General features: G+C 48.3%; 1 protein-coding gene across 3 annotated transcripts in view; it reads left to right on the top strand.

The window, feature by feature from the left end:
* Positions 1–19,206, top strand: part of SLC44A2 (solute carrier family 44 member 2 (CTL2 blood group)) — a 427,809-nt gene that overhangs the window by 288,345 nt on the left and 120,258 nt on the right. For all 3 annotated transcript variants that reach the window (XM_069604292.1, XM_069604291.1, XM_069604293.1), the window contains exons 8-10: positions 2,674–2,797; positions 5,411–5,494; positions 14,620–14,732. In XM_069604292.1, the coding sequence (XP_069460393.1) occupies positions 2,674–2,797; positions 5,411–5,494; positions 14,620–14,732 (321 nt within the window). The remainder of the gene's footprint in view (positions 1–2,673; positions 2,798–5,410; positions 5,495–14,619; positions 14,733–19,206) is intronic.

Raw genomic sequence — 19,206 nt, 5'->3', positions numbered from 1 at the left:
ACGACAAATCGCGGTTTGAGGCTTGTAAGCTTCTTGTTAGCGAGAATACTCGGACATTTGCTAATTCCCTCCACCTTAGAGGCCCCCAGTAACTTTGCTGGATTTTAGAACTTGATTTTTGTGACAAGGAGAGAGTGAGACCCTTTTCCCCACTCTCTCATGTAATGTTTTGTGATTTGAACTCTGTTTCTTTTGGTTGTGGAGTCTGCCAAACTCCATAGACATCATCCTTTATATTGTGTCACACAGCACCTTCAGTGCAGTGGCACAGGGATGTCTTTTAGACTTCCCAAAGGTTTAAATACCTTCTCTTGGATAAACTACTGTTTCCAAAAGCAGTGAAGTGAAATTCACTTTACTTACCATTGTAACTTTCTAGACCCAGCACACCCCATTTTACAATAGGGTTCTGGAGGGGTTACCTAATATCCCCTTTGTCTAGTTTCTCATGTAACATTTTTTTATTTTACCCTTTTCGCACCGAATGGCTGGTGGCAGTTTTTTTGTTTGAGCTACCATGGTGTGCATTTACCGCGGGCTGCGTTCGCAGCTACAGTAAAGCACCCAAGGGTGCCATCTTTGTGAAAATGGCCCAGTCTTCTTTTTTTTGCCATTTTTTTGTGGAAAGGTCCTTCTTGAGATTTGCTCTGCGCACCAAGCCAGGTTTGGTCTCTTTGTTAATTCCGCCTTTGGCGGGATTCACGAGTGAAGCCCGCCTTTGGCTGCATAGTGTCTGTGGTAGGCGGGAAGTGAGGGAGGTGTCCGAAACTCCCTGTGCTTAGTTTCCTAGGAGACCCAAATGCACTCTGTGATGATTGGCCGGCTGAATGTCCGGCAAGGACAGCCACCCTGCTGGGTGAGTGACAGCTAGGCTTGAATGAATGGGAGGGAACTGAATAAAAGGCGAGTCTTTTGGCTTGGAAGGCAGTCGACCACAGGACGAAAGAACTGAAGAAGAACTCGAAGAGGACGCCTGCTGCAACTCCTGGACCGTTTGTTTGCCTGGTGAAGCCATGCTGCAGTGCCAAAACGCCAAGTTCACATCGACGGAGAAGCCCCTGCAAGGGCGACTCCTCCCCTTGAGTTGATGGGACCAATCTAAGCTACCTAGACATCCATCTTGGAGCTGGTTGAATTCCCACAAGTTGCTGCTGGAAACCGTATAGCCAGGGAGAGGAACATCAGATTGTGTGTTGCTTTTAAGCTGTCCTAGAGCTTTTGGAAGATCCTCCGGACCCCCAAGGAAGTATTCTAAATGCCAACAGTAAGATATTAATTTCCCCAGCACCCTAGTTATTGAAGTCACCTGTGGGTGTAGGTTGTGTCTGTGGGCCATCCCAAAAGGGTCTTTACTGATTTAGAAACTAAGAGTGTACAGTATTGAGGTGTATTTGTGTGTTACTATTCTATTGCTCCCTTCTGAAGAAGGCTTTCTAACTGACTGATAAATAATTGATAAATTAATAATTGTTTATCCAAGAAACCTTGAGGGTAAGTGTTTATTTTAATGCCTGTAACTGTGAATCTCTGTAAACTCCAATACAGCTCACATTCATCCCTCTTGAGATACGCCTGGCTGCTCAACACGCTACCAAAACTGTGTAGTACAAGCTTATACCAAAGGTTGGATTGCCTATACCTGTGGTCAGAGTTGTGTGTAGTGGTGCCAGAGGGTACTGCATACAAACTTTGCCTAACACTCCTCAAGCCGAAAACGTTAATAGTGTTGTATGCTATTGTTAGGAAAGAATTGATGTAGTACGCCTGTGGGGGACTACACCAGCCTTGTCCTTTTGGTATTAGGTAACCCACCTATTGGTATAGGTCTCTACTACACAAGTTGGTAGAGTGAGCTGTAGCATTGAAATCCACAAATGCAAGTATCCAAATAACACTTGCAGTCAAGGTTTTCTAGTAAAATAATGATTTATTTAACGGTCAGTTTTAAATAAGCCTCCTTTAAAAAGGGCAAAATGCAACAATAAAAATACACTTCAAAATACTCTCAGAATCAAGTCGAGCAGTTAGAGATGCCTCCTACACACTTCCTACACCCTGAGGTGACGTCACTAACTGTATTGACATTTATATATCACTTTTGTACTTGGTAAATTCTCAGGCTTGGTAAAAAGGAAAGGTTAGAGAAAGGAAAAAGGTTAACCGGTTCTCGGGGCATGTGAGCTCTTGTAAATCCCCCGATGAAGTCTAGATAAAAACCTTTCCCAGCAAATATTGGTTCAAAACCAATGTATCACCTGTGAGGGACAGTTAGAATCAAAGTCAATGGGTTGGGAGAGTCTGCGGGGAGCTGAGGCACTTCTTAGATAGCAAAATGTCTTGCACAGAGTGAGTTTGTTGTAGAAAATCACTGTTGGGCCACAAGCTTTTACACTTGTGGAAAGTTAGAGCTGAGATCAACTCTGGAATGCAGCTACTTCAAATCTCAACTGAGAAACGCAAGCTGCAAAGAGGTAAATACCCCTTGATCATAACAGTAATTTAGGTTAGAAGAAGAGGGTCCAGCTGTCTTATTTCCTGGTTGCAGATCCTGTATTCCTGGTAGTTCCTCATTTTCATCCTACCCTCCGATACGATATATCGCCCATTGCCTGGGGTTCAATTGCAGTGAATCTAATGCTGGCTAACGTGGGTGTTTTCTTTTCTTCTCCAAAGTAACTCAGCGGTGTCTGCCGGCTGTCAGCAAGCAGAATGGAGTGATCACAGTAGCCAACAAGACCACCTACGAGGACGGCGAGGCGCACACGATGAATATTACAGACCAGGTGGAGGGGGCCAAGTGAGTGCTTCCACCAGAAGTGCAGTGCATCTTCTCGACTGCTGAAGTGTGTGTTGTGTGTTTGTGTGTGTGTGTGTGTGTGTGTGTGTGTGTGGTGTACAGCCACACGCAGCAGAAGTTCATTCTCGGAGCACATTAAACATATTGTTTTTTCCAAGACCTCATTTGGGTAAGCACCTTACTGAAATGGCACAGGGTTCCACGGGTCCAGATAGAGGCGCATTGACAGAGCTGTGTGCTATTTAGTGAAGATGCATTTAGTAATAGTCATGTCCAATTTAGTGGATTCGTGTCAGTGGACTGTTCTGCCATGTTGCCATGTGCAGACTGACTTGGTGTGTGCGTCTGTGCTGTGCATGGTGGTTGGTAAATGGATGTGTCACCAGAGGGAGTGTCTGGTTTGCAATCAAGTGGCAGGTGTGCTTGACCACTGTGTATCTCATCTGGGATTGCATTGGTGCACTCTGCACTGACTGCAGTGTTCTGGTGCATGTTGCCCGTTGAGGTTGGACACCGCACATACCCTGTCCAATCAGGTGGTTCGGCTTTTCCCCGGTAATCGAGGCATGACATTGTGCTATTAGTCTTATGTTGTACACTCTAAGTGAAAGTGGGCGCTGTTGTAGAGGACATCGACGTTGCATAAGAGTGCAGTGCAGGTGCTTCTAGTTTGGCGTTTGCCCGAACACTGCGTTGACCATGTACAGCTGACAAGCTGCCCACCCCTCGTACAATCCCCACACCCAAACAAATGAACACCCCCGCTGTAATAATCGGTGAGGTTTCCAAGTAACGACTATCTGGGAGCTCCTCTGTAATGGGCATCGGGCTGCCCACCTGCCCGTCGCCCATTATGGATGAGCCAAAGCCAGCCCGGGGAAAGGGCTCCTGTGCTGGCTTGAAGTGTCAAAGGGAAATGTGGATTCACCCATTTTGTTAAGTGGCAGCTTGGGATTTTATTTTAATTTTAATTGGAGGGGTGCAAAAATGCGAACCAAGCAAGAGGTTTTGAGTGGGTCCGGGGTTCTCCCCTGAGAAACCTTTTCAAATAATGGGTTAAAATGGTGCATTTTACAACACTACTTTTTTGAAAACATTTTGGTAAAAAACATAGTTTGTAATTGCTTTGGTTTGGTACCAATATCTGCCAGCATTCCTATATCCGAAACATATCCGGTTTGCTTGGTACATAATGCCATTAAAGCTACTTTAAGAAAACGTGCCCATGGTGACTCTATGCCAGTATTCGCATGTAAGAACATACTCCTGCCAGAAGAAAGGCCATGCCACAACAGTAAAACCTAGCCATACTGGCTGCACCATTATAGGCCAGTCTCGCTACATAAGAAGACTCGCCCTACTGGCTTTATCCCTGATAACCATGCAAAATGTAATGCTGCATCAGATCATATATTCAGACCGGTTGCACCAAAGTCGGCCAGTCTAGTCATGTAAAAACACTTATCGTGTTTGCTTTAGTCTTGATGCCCATTAAATCTTGCCATGCCACAGTAAAACATATATCCAGACAGTCCCACTATCGTAGGGCAGTCTTGCCGCGTAATGAAGAGTAGGTGGGCCAGTCTAGATCTATTTTATTTTCTGTACCACAGAACCTGCCAGGAATCCAACATGTGACCAAGAGGTCCAGCACAGGTCCCTGTAGTGGGTGCACTTGCCCCCAGAGCTACTGTGACTGCCACAGGAAACTATTCTCCCGCTGTACCCCGGGTACTCCTAATTGCTGTATACTCTTTCGTTCTCCCACCGTCCAAATCCTCCAGGCTTTGCCTGTCCCAAATGTCCTCCATGTAACTCTTGTGAAGCCTGTCCAGAGGAGTGAGGGATCGTCCATTTGCGATGATTTGTCGGGTCCATATTTACTGATATTCAATTATGCCTCTTTGGGCAATGAGATTGTGCAGTGTTGGATAGATTTGCCGCTGGTACCATAGCCCTTTGATACCTGCTTTGGAGTGAAGGGCTCAGTCGAGCGGTTTATGGATCCCAGATCTGGGCTGGTGGTGCTGCTTCAGGTCTGGATTGAGGGTCACTGTCGGAGCTGTATGGGTCCTAATAGCAGTGGGTGTTAGGTTAGTAGGCACTGTGTTTGTGCGGGCCCAATAGCTGGAGGGGTTGGTTGCTTGTCAAGATAGAGATGAACTGGGTGTCACTGGTGCAGCTGGTCCGAGTTGGGGGAGGGAGTACTAGCATATAATTGTGTGGATCCTGGGACTGGAATGCCTGCATTGAGGTGCATTGGTGGAACAGTGGGCACTACCCTATGCTTGGATGAGGGTGCATCAAGTGATATGCATGGGCAGCATTACAGGCGTGTTTGCAGCGATGTGTGTGAATAGATTTGTGCACTGGGCCTTGCTAGTTGGTCATAAGCCGGGTGCCTGTTGCGGACCTCGCTGGATTGAGTCTGGCTTCAAATATTTGTGGCTGCAGCATAGATGAGGGGTTGTCTGGTTGAGGCTTCGAGTCGGAGGGTCCACAGAAGTGTGGGGGGTACAGGATGTGCACCTCGTCATTCTGGACGGTGTGATGAGTCGCTGCAGAACATAACCTTGACGTCATTGTTTTTTTTTTTTTTTCTGATCTTCACAGAAAGGCCAATGTGGTGCTGGAGGCGCGGCAGGTGGGCATGAAGATCTTCGAGGATTTCACGGTGTCCTGGTATTGGATCATCATGTAAGATTCTCTGGGTGCAGGTGGTGTGGATCGGGCACCAGGTGTAAGGACCTAGTAAGGCTTCTGGTAGTGCAGGGGTCGGAAGCAACCTTTTGGGCAGTCACTGGGGATCAATTGGCAGAGGTAGGAGGAGACACAAGGCAAAGGCAGAATAGGAATGATTGGCTTGTGGTTGTGACGCCTGGTTGGGTGGGGCTATGTGAGATGGGGTGTGGGGGGAGGGGGGCTGTGTGGCTTTGGGATGTCCTTGTTGGAATCTGCAGTGGAGTTGGAAGGGAGGGGGTGGGGGATGGTCTGTGAAGGTCCTGTGTTTGATGCTTTAAATGGCCGGATGGGATCGGGCTGCCCGAGGCCTTAGTGGGACCTGTTGTGGTCTGTGAGGCCTTGGTTGGGACCTGTGGTGGAGGTAGGGGAGGATGCGTGTAGGTCTCCTGGCTGATGCCTTAATAGGATGGATGGGTTCGCTTGGACTTAGGCCATGGCCGTCTGGTGGGTTCTTTGGGGGGGGATCCTGGAGGCATTGGTTGGGGTCTGTACTGGAGGGGTTTGTGTAGGTCCTCTAGTTGAAGCCTTGAAGGGCTGGGAGGGTTCGCCTGGCTGAGGCCTTGATGGTTCTGGGTGGGACCTTTGGTGGAGGTCTGGGAGGTGATGGTTAGGACCGGGGGTAGAGGTAGGAGAGGGAGTGTGCAGGTCTCCTAGTTGATGCCTTGAAGGGCTGGGTAGGTTCGCCTGGCTGAGGCCTTGGTGTGGGGCTGGGTTGGGAACTTTGGTGAAGGTTTGCGGAGCTTACTCATTTTTCTTTCTCCACTCACTTGCTCCCACCCTATATTCCTCTGTAATAAATCCGTCTGAGCCTTTAGGAGGGGCCTGCTCATGGGAGTCTTTCTTCACTTGCTTTAGTCAGCTGGTTCGATGGGCAGCTCCGCTACCACCTGAATAGGACCAATAGCAGAGGAGGGCGTGGTCTTCATCCACCAGCCCTGGGGTGTCTGGTTGACCTGAGCAGGAGCAGACAACTGCAGCAACAACCCCCCCACCCCCCAATGGAGAACCCAACCTCAACCTCCCACACCCACTGGACTGACCTACCAGCACAGCCAAGTATAGATGCCCCCCCCCAGGTCCGTCCTGATCTGGGACACCAAACCCATGGAGTGTGAAGGTGACTGGGAGCACCCTTGCCTGCCTTGGAAAGACCAGGGAGATGGAAGCACTAAGAGGCCAGTGGAACCAGAAAGAGAAGGCTGCTGCACTGCTGCCAGTAGCATTGTCTTTCTGCTGGAAAAAACAAAGGCTTCTCTATTTTTGCAACGTCTAGCATTCAGAGCTGACAAGGGGCTTGTGCTGGTGCCCGTGTGCTTCCTGGAGGAGGCGGGGCTTGGGCTGCACACGTGTCAAGTCACGTGATTTACATCGCCTGGAAAAGGCAGACCCATACACCCTCGCGGCGTTAAGCCCGGAGGAGTCAAGCCCACTGGCTGTTGTGCGGCTGTTTGGTGGATGGTAAGGAAGCAGTCTACGGAAGCAAAGAGGTAAGGAGGCATGGATTTGCAAGCGGACCCCCTACTTCCTAGACCTGAAAGTGTTACAGATAACTCAAACTTTCCACCCTCTATCCCCAAGTAAAAAGCCCATCTGGTAGGGTACTGAGGAGAATCCCGTAAAATTTACACGGCAAAGAAAAACTGTGAAATTAACGCTAACTCTGGCACTATGCCAGTGAAAAAAGCGCTACCTTCAGGACCCTCGGTGCCCCCCATCCAAACGAACGTTAGCCACCTCGAGAACCCTCTTGAGAAAGCGTCCTGTAAGGTTGTAAGCCCTTGGACCGCTCAGAAAACATCAAACGACATTTCCTACGGTACTTTGGAGAACGCAACGAGTGAAAGCTCGGAGGAGGATTCTATTAACGTTTCCTGTGAAACATTGTATCCGGCACCGCTACCTCCCCAATCCGACGCCGTGCTCGCTGAAACTGACCCAAGGTTGGACGTTGGGAGGCCGCTGCTCAGTACGAACCCGCCGCCATCGCCCGTCGGCACCCCGCAGGCCTCCGCTGCAGCGAGTGAGAGTGAGCCAAGCGGAGTCGTAGAACCCTGCGCGGCTGATCTCAGCTGGCGGGTCGCCGCGCCGGTGGCGGTGTTTGCTTGTGGCTCCCACGTCCCTCTTGCCCCATCGGTGAGGGTGAAGGGGCCACCCGCTACTTTTGCCGAGAAATCAGATATCCAAGACCACCAAGTTCTTTCACAGGCAGAAGCTGTCGCTGCCATTCATCAGCCTGTGTTAAACTCAGGCGACGCCACTACGGAGCTTCTCTCCGCCGTCACCTCGTGGCATAGCCAAGACTTGCAGCAACAGGCTTCCTTGCCTGTTATTGAGAATGGGTTCACGGACGCAACCCCAGATCGCCCAACCCAGGGAAATGGACAAAATGCCGTAACTGGCGAGCTCATTGCCCAAAAAAGAGAAATTGCAATGGCGCTATTAAAAAAGAAAGAGCATCATTAAGAAAGAGTGGAAAGGAACTGGGGGAATACTTGGAGCATAGCTCCCAGCAACTAAAAAGGGCTCCAATTCAGAAATAAAAAAAAATGTGACTCGGTCAAATCCACCTTTCAAAATCTTCCGACACCACACACGCTCAAAGAATTATTTTTTTAAACAAACAAAGAGGATACCACAAACAGACACCGAACTTTCCGATGCAGAAATGCTCGATGTTCCGCTGGAATTACCTCCAGTGGCGCAACAAAGAGAAAGAATAGCGGATTCCACTCATAGTGCAGTTGAGGCCCAGTGTGGCAACCCCACCACCCCACTATTCAGCTGCCGAGGTGACGGGGAGGTGCAAGGAAACGGGATCAACCATTGTCGAACGAGAGCTCAAACAGAGACAATAAATCTGCTTGATGAAGACGTCCCCCCACATCATTCGGAGAGAGCCGGACAGGAGGAAAATGTTCTAATACCATAAACTATTTCCCCACCAATGAAAGTAAATATTCAAAGAAAGACTTTGTCACCAATACCAGCCCAACCGGATTTGGGGAACAAGTCCCTTCCTAGAACGTTCCACCTGTGCTGGTTACGCATGGACAAAAGATATTTCCACCTGACCCTCCACCTGGAAGACAGTCTTCATATAATGACTTTCTAAAAGACACCTCAACACCAGTCAGAAATAGAAGATCAAGTGACATGGTGGGCCACTTTCCCAAAGAAACGCCAACAAAAAAGCTAGACTTACTCACAATCATGTCCGCCATAACAGTGGGGCTGGCACCCTTTGTAAAATTGTATGAATCAATTAACGATTCAATGAAGGATTCTTTAACTCTTGCTTCGGCCCTGAATACAAAAGTAACATTTTTGGAAGGTTTCATTACTACCCAAAACCAACAAAACATGGAGAAAGAGAAACAATGGGACTCAAAGCTTACCCGGCTTGAATCTTTAATTACCATACTAACCACTGCAAGAAATCTTGGGAAAACAGGCAAAACCCCCAGTTAGAACATCTTCTGTCCTTAAACACAAAGGATCCACAAACACAAGGTGCAAAGGCAAATCAAGCCGTTGGAAGCCAAAGCACAAACTCTACGCTTCAAAACGGGAAGAAAAGCAAAGAACATCTAAAAACGCCAGCAATGTTTAAAACTCCAAAAGCAATTGCTTCGACTCAGGAAAAGATTGCAACTACCCACGCGCCACCTCAAGCCCCAGTTGGCAGTAACTCAGAAATGGAACAAACTATAATCGAACTTGACAATTCCAAACTAAATGAGCAAGGCTCAATGGGGAATTCGTCACTTATTGACCTGACGGTCCATCTAAACGAAGAGGAAACGAACTTGGAGCTAAAGGTAAATGACGGTAGAAGAACCACAAATCGTGAGTAAATCCCTGCCTTCAAACACAAATAAAACAAAAACTACAATGTGTAAAGAGTGAAAAACTACTAGCGGATCCATCGATCAAAAAAAGGGAGGTGCGGCTAAAGCAACATGAAAAAATACCTGAAAAGACAAACTGTAAATACTACAAAGATATCGGGGGAGACAAGGCGTCAGTGCGATTCTAAAGTAACATCTACCAGAGTTTATAAAATGCAACAACTCGCAGACGGGAAAAATGTCCTTGTCTTGAACAGAAAGACGGTCCTGAAAATCTTAACCAGCATACCAGCATTGAAATCTTTAAACACATCAGATCTTGTATTGGTGGAGCCTTACCACAGAGACGGGAAGGATAAAACCTACCTTCATGGGAACAATCTCGTGGACTTGGATGGTGGCGAAGATGTGAGCGCCGCCTTAATCCAATTAGGCTTCTCGATAGAGGAAGTCCCGATGTCTGAAGGTGCGGAAAAGGCTGTTCCTCTGCGAAGCAATGCGACGGTGGACCCTTCGGAACGCCACCTAAACACTACAGATCTGCCGGTGGGCAGTAGAAGAGTTGCTTTCAGGGAGAAACCTGAACTTAGCAGAGGGAGATTCAGATCGAGATTATACTCGTCGAATACCAACACAAACCATCGAAAATTTCAATATGAAGGTAACTGGAGTTCAAATCCCAGACGGGGGAAAATCCATAAGCACTCGAGTCCACTGACGAAACTGCTGAGTGGGCCCATAATAAAAAGCGTGAACCGTCGGGGTCTTGGAGATGGTTAAAAAAGGTTCTGAACCCAAACCAGCAAAAATAACAACTAAAAGATTCAGCGACGCCCACGGGACCTCTAACATCGGAATGTTTACGACGGAACAGGAGTATCATGTGTTCTTGGAACACGAGGGGTCACGATCACCTTACTAAGCCAGATGCTTTTGACTGGAGTGACTTTGATATTATCTGCCTTCAGGAGACGTGGCTTATGGGACCACCAGTACTAGATGGATACGATATACACATCTCTTCTGCAGTCAAAGGTCTGTTTGGAAGACCATCATCGGGCCTCCTAACGGCAATTAAAATTGGATCGGGCATTTCTAGTAAAAAGAAAGTGGCCGAATCATATAGCATGCTAGCTCTACTAGTTGAGTGGTTCCATATAGAATCAATACGAAATCCAACCTCGGAATCATCAATGTCTATTGGAACCCGCAAAGAACAAGTAACATGGAATTTCTTGATACCATCGGGGGAAACCATAGATACATTTCTTCTTGAAGAGAAAACTGACTAAATCATAATCTGTGGCGATCTTAACGCAAGAGTTGATCAAACTACTGCAGCACCAAGTCTCTGCCCCTCGGCTCTGAGAGGTGTGCTTTGGACCAACTTTATGGACTCGAGAAAATTTTACATTGTTGCACCAGCTGGAGGCCATTTACCCCGAATTCCAACTTGGGAACGTGCCAAAACATCAGCAACACTGGATCATATTTACGTCTCTTATCTGTTCCTCCCCTTTGTTGACTATTTTGAGGTATACAGAACAAAATTCAGCGACCATAATCCTCTGATAATGACTCTCGAAACTGAATCATTTCCAAAGCAAATATATCCTTTTGAAGTAGAGGTAGCGCGAAAGTCGCCGCAAATTCAACTTACAGCAACTAATATCAAGGAAATCGCCGAGCAATTTGATGTACTCAGTAAAACAAAGATAGACGCAACAAGTAGACCAAATTACATGCCCTTGTTGTTGCCGTATAGGAAGGAAAAGGGTCACCGACCCAATGGAAAAGGAGTCCACGAGTATGATAAAGAACTTGCCTTGAAAAAAAAGCAGATGCGTAAATTACACTGTCTAGCTAAAGTCTCCAATAATCGGGTGCAAAAGGACTACGCTAAAGCGGCCACAAGATCCTACAAATCTTGGGTCAGACACCATAAAGCAGCAATGTACCAGAATGACTCAGAGCAAATGCTAAAAACTCTAACAAAAAATCCAAGAGAATTCTGGTCCCTGATCACAGACAAAAATGATGTGACAAACAACCAACTCTCGAACGCCGTCTCAGAACAGGCGTGGATAACCTTTTTCTCAGCAGTTTGCTTCTATCTCGCAAACCTCAAACAAATCTCTATGCTGCACAACATCACCTTGGGAAGATCTGGCAGATCACGACGAAATTCTGGCAACAATCCTGAAATTAACCTCTAGGGCGCCTGGCCCTCATGGCTTAACCAACATCGATCTAAAGCAGCATCCAGAGGAATGGGCCGCCCTAATCACAAAAATCTTTAAGCAATGTACGATCACTAGGCTAGTACCTAAAACTTGGACTGAGGCGGTAATAGTTCCCATTTTCAAAAAGGGAAATGGAGAAATTCCAGCAAACTATTGCCCTTCTTGACATCATGGGGGAAGATCTTTGCCATCCTTCTATTAACTAGATTTCAAAACTGGACAAGATCAGCGCCCTGTCTAGATAAATTTCAAACAGGCTTTGTTAAAAACGCAAGTACCAGCATAAAAATCCTGATTTTGAATATCGTAAAGGACAATGTTAAGAACGGTGCGCCTCCAGTCTACATTGCGTTTATCGATTTAACACAAGCCTTTGACAAGATCAGCCGTCAAAGGCTATGGGCGAAATTAAAAACGTGGAATTGCCCTGAAAAGATCCTATGCCCGGTGATTGCATTACACACAGATACTAAACTAAGAGTACGCTTAAATCGGCAAGGGATGTTATCGGACCAATTTTCATCAGAGCGTGGTGTTAAACAGGGCTGCCCGCTCGCTCCGGCCCTATTCATTGCCGTCATGGGAGCCTTCAAGCATACACAACCAGCAGTCGGAGCCTTTCCACCTAAATTGGGCAATACTGAAATCTCAAGATTGTTATATGCTGACGACTTGATCCTGATGGATCAAACCCAAATAGGTCTCCAACGCCAACTTAAGAACCTGGCAAGTTACATCAGCGATAATGACTTGGAGATAAACATCTATAAGTCAAAAATGTTGACGATGAGGGAAAAGTCGTCCAGCAACGATCCATCAAGACCACTGGTATTTAAACAACACAAAACTTGAATCCGTGTCTACTATAAAATACTTGGGAATCATGATAGACTCAAAAAGGTCAGAAAGTGCGACCATTTCAGCGCTATGGACAAAGACCAAAACTCTGACAATCCAAATGAAATTAGTAGATCGGAAATTTGGTAAATTCTCGCTTCTTCCAGTGATCCAATACTACAAACAAAAGGTAGTTCCGTCTATAATCTACGGCATGGACGCTGCGTTGAACATCGATAACGCCATATGGACCAAACTGGAAGGCTACCTATGGAAAGCCGTGTTATGGCTGCCTAAATCCTCTGCAATTGCTGCCGTTAGACGTGAACTGGGCTTACTATCATTACAAGCATCAGTAGACCAAAGCAAGATGCGTCTTTTTCGGAAAATTATTCTTCCAGATACCATTCCAATTTACAAGTTGGTTCAGATAGAGCTTAACCAAGGACGTTGCAGAGCACTAAATAACTGGGTTCAAAAACTTACAAAACAACTAGCAGATTTGGCCTGTTCGGCAGACGATCTGATCACGAACCCCAACAGAATTAAGACAAAAATAGCGCAAGCAGATTGGATCCAAACCGGTGAAAAAACAATAGGAAACAAACTCCTGGCTCATTTACCAGCAACAACAAATAAACTCAACCAACCTATGAGCTACTGCATAAAATTCCCCAACAAAAAAATGCAGAAAACTTTTATGAAAATAAGATTCAATCGATTACCAACGCAGGAAATCATAGCAATCCGTAGGAAAACGGACGCTCGTACTTGCAGATTCTGTCTGGACCCTGAAAAAGTGGAAACTCTGAGACACTTACTTATGACTTGCACTAGAACCTTATTTTTGCGGGAAGCTCCACTCCGTGAGGAAAACACATGGTGGTGTCGTCTGATTGCTGGAGACAGAACTAAGTGGTCGACAGCGACAGTAAAGATTTTAGAAGCAGCATTGAGTCTAAACGAGAACTAGTCAAGTGCAATTTAAAGGACAGTGACTTCCTTTTATGTTGAGACACAAAGTTTCTGCAGTGAAGTGCCTAGTTTTCCGGTTCCAATTATTCCTCTGTTTCTTGTTATCCACTTTTTGTTCTATCTTTATCTTTTTTTATCTGCATCCATGATATCTATTTTTTACAAAACGTGCTTTTTTTCTGCTTTTCGTATCAACATCTTGTAAAAATCAAATGTTTTTGATTATAAACAAGTAAATAAAAAAAAAAAGAAGGCTGCCCCAGCGTGGAAAGGTGAAGTACTGGAAAGCAAGGCAGCGGCTGAAGCACGAGCCTGAGCAGAGAAGAGCAACGAGAGGCTGGCTAGAGTGTAGACCCAGTGGACCTCGGAGAGGAGAATTGATGCAAGATTGAGAGCAAACACTTAACACCAGCCAAGGAGTGAAGCCAAACAATGGGCTGGTGGGAGGAGGCCTAGACCCCCCCTCACCCCCCACAAGGCGACGTTTGACGAAGGGAGTTACAATGGGCTGGTGGGAGGAGGCCTAGACCCCCCCCCCACCCCCCACAAGGCGACGTTTGACGAAGGGAGTTTTCAAAAGCCCAGATGAATGAGAAACGGATCCACTCTCCGCACCAGTGCATGCTGGGAAAGTGAGCAACAGCGGCCATATTGCACAGGCAGTATCCATCGCTTGAGACTTCCCATGGTGGGTAAATAAGTCTTGGAGCCGAGGCGGCAGATCCAAGATTTTCCTTTTCCGAGGACGCGGCCTATTTTGAAGAAGACTCAAAAGCCGCCCAAAGTTCTTGACTTGCTTGTTGTGCAAGTCGCCTACTCCTTCAACAATCATTGCAAAGACCCTCTGCAAGAAGAGACCGTGAAGGCTGGACCGCAAAGCGGAGAGGCAGCCCCCGACAACCGAAAATCTTCCAAAATAGAAGCTTGACACCCAAGCCATTTTTCTAGCAGACCAGTCTGACCTCCCACTGCCTCCTTTTTTCCTTTTTTTTTTTTTGTTTGTTCCTTGTATCTTTCTCCTTTTTTCCTGAAATCCTTTTTTCTTTACTTCTGTCACCCTCTTCTCTTGCCCTATTCTCTCGCTTTCTTTCCTCCGTTCTCCCAAGGAGCCCACCTGCCATTGCACGCCCCCCCCCCCCCACTTGGCTCATGTGTGCTCTTGCTCTTCTCCTTTCAGAGCGCTGGTCATTGCCATGTTGCTTAGCCTGCTCTTCGTGGTCCTGCTGCGGTTTCTGGCCGGCATCATGGTCTGGGTGATGATTGTACTGGTCATCATCGTCTTGGGATACGGTGAGTGCTCTACGCCCCGGTGCACCTTGTTAACCCTTTCTTACTGGCATGGGGCACGAATGGATCTCCTTGACAGGGCTGGCGGCTGTGAAGGGGGTCATATTTTGGAATCCGTAGATATGATCGGGGGAAAAAATGCGAATGTGAGATTTGATCGAATTTTGGCTATGTGAAAATTACGTATAGCGGAAAATGTCGACTAAGTCTCCCATTCAGTGCCGTTGATATGATATGGCATTTGTAACGCGCCTATACACCAGTGTTTCAAGGCGTGACGTGGCAAGGGAGGGGGAACAGAGGGGTGTCCCTCGCACCCTGTTCACTGTAATGGCTTTGGGGGTCGGAGGGGTGTCGCCTGCTTCCCGAAAAATAAAGTTGTTTAAAAAAAAAGTACCTTGCGGCATCGGTTCCAGATCACGGAAGTGAAGGAAACGGCCATCGCAGGGAGAACGCGAGTTGGCAGCACACAGCGAAGTGTGCCCTCGAAGGGTAATTAATGGGGTAGGTGGGAGTGGGTTATCTGAAATGGCAGCGGGAGCTAAATCCAGAAGTTATTTTTGAAAAAAGAACTTTCGTTTTTTTCTCCCGCTGTCATTTCGGAACAGAACGATTCATGGTAATCCTATATTGTGCTGCATAGTCGCCCTGTTTGGATGATCTTGTGGTGCAGATGAACATTGCTGCTGCCAAGGCTCATCCATATCCATGCTGTTACTGCTAGAACTCCGCTGTGCTGGCCTCCCCGCTAGTCTGAGGAGAAGGGGCATTCTAGCACTGTTTATGCTTCAGACTCTGCAACTACACCCGAGGGTCGGCACAGTATCCTGGCGCAAGGAGGCTGCATAAGGGGCAGCACAGGGCCTCTCTCCTCTCCCTGGAGGCAGCCTAATGGGCAGCAGCACAGGGGGGCGGGGAGCTGACACATGGAGGAGCCTAATGGGCAGCACAGGGGGGGGGGCTGACCATGGATGCAACCTAATGGGCAGCACAGGGGGCACGGGGGGGCCTGACCTATAAAGACAGCCTAATGGGCAGCAGAGGGGGCGTCTGATGCATGGAGGAGCCTAATGGGCAGCAGCACAGGCGGGCGGGCTGACCATGGAGGCAACCTAATGGGCAGCACGGAGGGGTGGGGGCTGACCTATAAAGACAGCCTAACGGGCAGCACGGCGGTCGGCTGACCCATGGAGGCAACCTAATGGGCAGCAGAGGGGGCGTCTGATGCATGGAGGCAGCCTAATGTGCAGCACGGGGGGGTGACCCATGGAGTCACCCTAATGGGCAGCACAGGGGTGTGGGGCTGACCCATGAAGGCAACCTAATGGGCAGCACTGGAGACCCTGAGCCATGGAGGCGGCCTAATGGCCAGCACGGGGGGGGAGGGGCTGACCATGGAGGCAACCTAATGGGCAGCACAGGGGTGGGGGCCTGACCAATAAAGGCAGCCTAACGGGCCGCACAGGAGGGGTGTGGGGGCTGACCCATGGAAGCTACCTAATGGGAGGCACAGGGGGGGCTGACCCATGGAGGCAGCCTAATGGGCAGCATGGGGGTGGGGGGGGGGGGCTTACCCATGGAGGCGCCCTAATGGGCAACACGGGGGGGGGGCTGACCCATGGAGGTAGCCTAATGGGCAGCACAGGAGGGGGGGATGCTGACCCATGGAGGCAACCTAATGGGCAGCACGGGGGTGGAGGGGGGCCTGACCCATAAAGGCAGCCTAATGGGCAGCACAAGGGGGGGGGGGGGGCTGACCCATGGAGGCAGCCTAATGGGCAGCACGGCGGGCGGCTGACCCATGGAGGCAGCCTAATGGGCAGTGGGTTCGGGGGGCTTACCCATGGAGGCGGCCCAATGGGCAGCACAGGTGACCCTGGGCCATGGAGGCAGCCTAATGGGCAGCACTGGAGATCCTGGGCCATGGAGGCGGCCTAATGGGCAGCATGGGGGTGAGTGGGTTTACCCATGGAGGCGGCCTAATGGGCAGCACTGGAGACCCTGGGCCATGGAGGCAGCCTAATGGGCAGCACGGGGGACCCTGGCCCATGGAGGCAGCCTAATGGGCAGCACTGGGGACCCTGGGCCATGGAGGCAGCACTGGAGACCGTGGCCCATGGAGGCAGCCTAATGGGCAGCACTGGGGACCGATGTCCATGGAGGCAGTCGACAAACTTTTTTCTGTGTTAATGTGTTTCCATAAAAGTGTACACATCACAATCTTCCCAAGACAACCTGCCGTGGGAACTGGATGGTGAATGTTTAAAGTGCTTGCGCACAACACAGCCATGCGATTGCCTTTTGGAAAACAAATTACTTTGTAAAAGTGAACAGGGACCTAATTACAATCGGATTACCTTATCATTGGTGTAAACCTGTAGCTCGAGAAGCATGCTTGGGTACAGAAAAATAGGCCCAGGCATAACCAGAATGAACACTGCATGGGGATTTCAGTGTTTACATCACAATTAGTTTATATGAATATCCTTGGGTTTTAGAAAGAGAGAGAGAGGGGTGTGGCAGTGTGCACTTCAGATGGAGATGGGCCACAGAGAGAGGGGGACTGTGATGAATTGAGAGGATTCTCCCCGGAGGACAAACCCCTTTGAGGCTAGAGAGGTGAGCCTGCTTCGCAAGACCCTATCTAGGGGTCTGGTCAAGTGGGACTTCATTGGGAGTGCCCCCCCCCCCTCACCTTAACCAGGACACTCATTCCCACAAGGATGTGTAACCTACCTTATCTGCTTATATATCTACAACAAGGAATAAACTACCCTTTGTTCCTTTGGCTACAGGCAATGCTGGTTTCATTAAGAATCCTGAAGCAAAGAGGACTTTCTTTAACAGAAAACCTGTATGTAAAGAAGACTAGTGGAGGAGGAAAGATCCATATGCAGGCGAACGTGCCATGTCTTGGAGGGGTGTCAAGCAGCCGAGCCAACTGCATTTACCGAAGCGACTAAAGCCAAGCAGAGAAGCCAGCAACGGGTGAACTGTTGCTTGAACGGTGGACCGTCCAAACTGGAGGCCTGACCATGGAAGCACCATGGTGGGCCGGGCACCCGCAGAACTCTGCCTACGTAAGCACCTGCAGCTACCTCCAGTCAGTGAGCAGTCGCTGAACCATACCCTGCACAGAGACACCGAGAACAGGTCGGAGATGAAGCCAGATACAGAGAGAAAAGAAACTGTAGAAGGAAACCCGAGCAAGCGTCGCGCCCCAGAATCACACCCAAGGAAGGTACCGGGGAGATTTGTGGAAAGGGGGAGGCCGCTGGGGAAAGTTAAGAAAAGTGACGAAAGTTATGAAGACTGTTATGAGGTTTGGAACACTGAAAAAGGCCTAACCGGGTTTGGTATAAAATGCCTATGAACGCTAAATGTAACCTGGAGACTGAAACTTTGAGAAGTGGATGGTCTTCCTTGGTAAGGCGAGAAGAAGCCTCCAAGATTATACGAAAACCAAAGTGGAAATCCGTTAAAGAGAAAGTGAGAAATAAAATGTATCACGAAATATCGGGAATCCAGAGACCAGAGGTATGGAGGTGTTGCGTCCCAGGCTAAAACATAATAGATGTTAAAGACAGGGGGCTTGAATGGAGAATGAGTAAAACGCTCAGAGGAAGGACTATACGAGAATATCACCCGAAGGCTATTAAAGAGATCTCTAAAAAACTCTAAGACATCTTATCAAGTATGGAACATTAAACCCATGAGCCTCTTACAGGAATGGATCGTTAAGGTGAGGAAAATAAAATCTCCTTTGGGAGCTGGTATCTGGAGAGTGACGTTGATACAGACGATAAAAACACAGACCAAGCACCCCCTGAAGAGAAGCCAAAGAAACTGGCGGCCGAAGGGAAGCAAGGAAGAGCGTTAGGAGACATTCTTTTGGCCCATTCCTTTAGTACCTATTCATAGGGTCCGGTAGATTTAGGTTTTGGACTGGCCATTTGTTATTTGACATCTTGACGACTGACTAGCGCTTTGGTTAGTTTTGATAGGCAGGGAATACCCCTATAGCAACAGGGCAAGATTGGCTTTCTTATTATTTTATATAAAAGTTGGTGAAATGTCCCAAGTGTCCAACTCCTTCTCCTGACCCACCACCGATGATGACCAAAAAGTTAGATGGCAAAAATGAGGCAGAAACGGGTTTTTTTTGCTTTATCGATTCTTTTGACCTTTTTGCACCTTTTATTTTGCAAATAGATAGGGAGTGGGGTAGGGGACTAGATTAGGATAGGGGGATTGTTCGGAGTTGCAGGGGGTCTCCCACCGCATTTCCTATACAAAAAGTGCAGCATCTTTTATTTGAAATGTTCACGTAGATGCCACACACCACCGGGCCCAGAGCGAGAGAGAGAGCGAGAGAGGGAGATGGGGCTGTGATGAATCTGAACAATTTGTCCCTTCTTGCCAGGGGGGGCACCCCCTCTGAGGCTAGGGAGGTGAGCCTGCTAAGTACGACCCCCCC

This window comes from Ambystoma mexicanum, chromosome 3q, assembly GCF_040938575.1.
Source record: "Ambystoma mexicanum isolate Mex_15411 chromosome 3q, UKY_AmexF1_1, whole genome shotgun sequence".
NCBI lineage: Eukaryota > Metazoa > Chordata > Amphibia > Caudata > Ambystomatidae > Ambystoma > Ambystoma mexicanum.
This window is presented reverse-complemented; position numbering and strand designations above follow the sequence as displayed.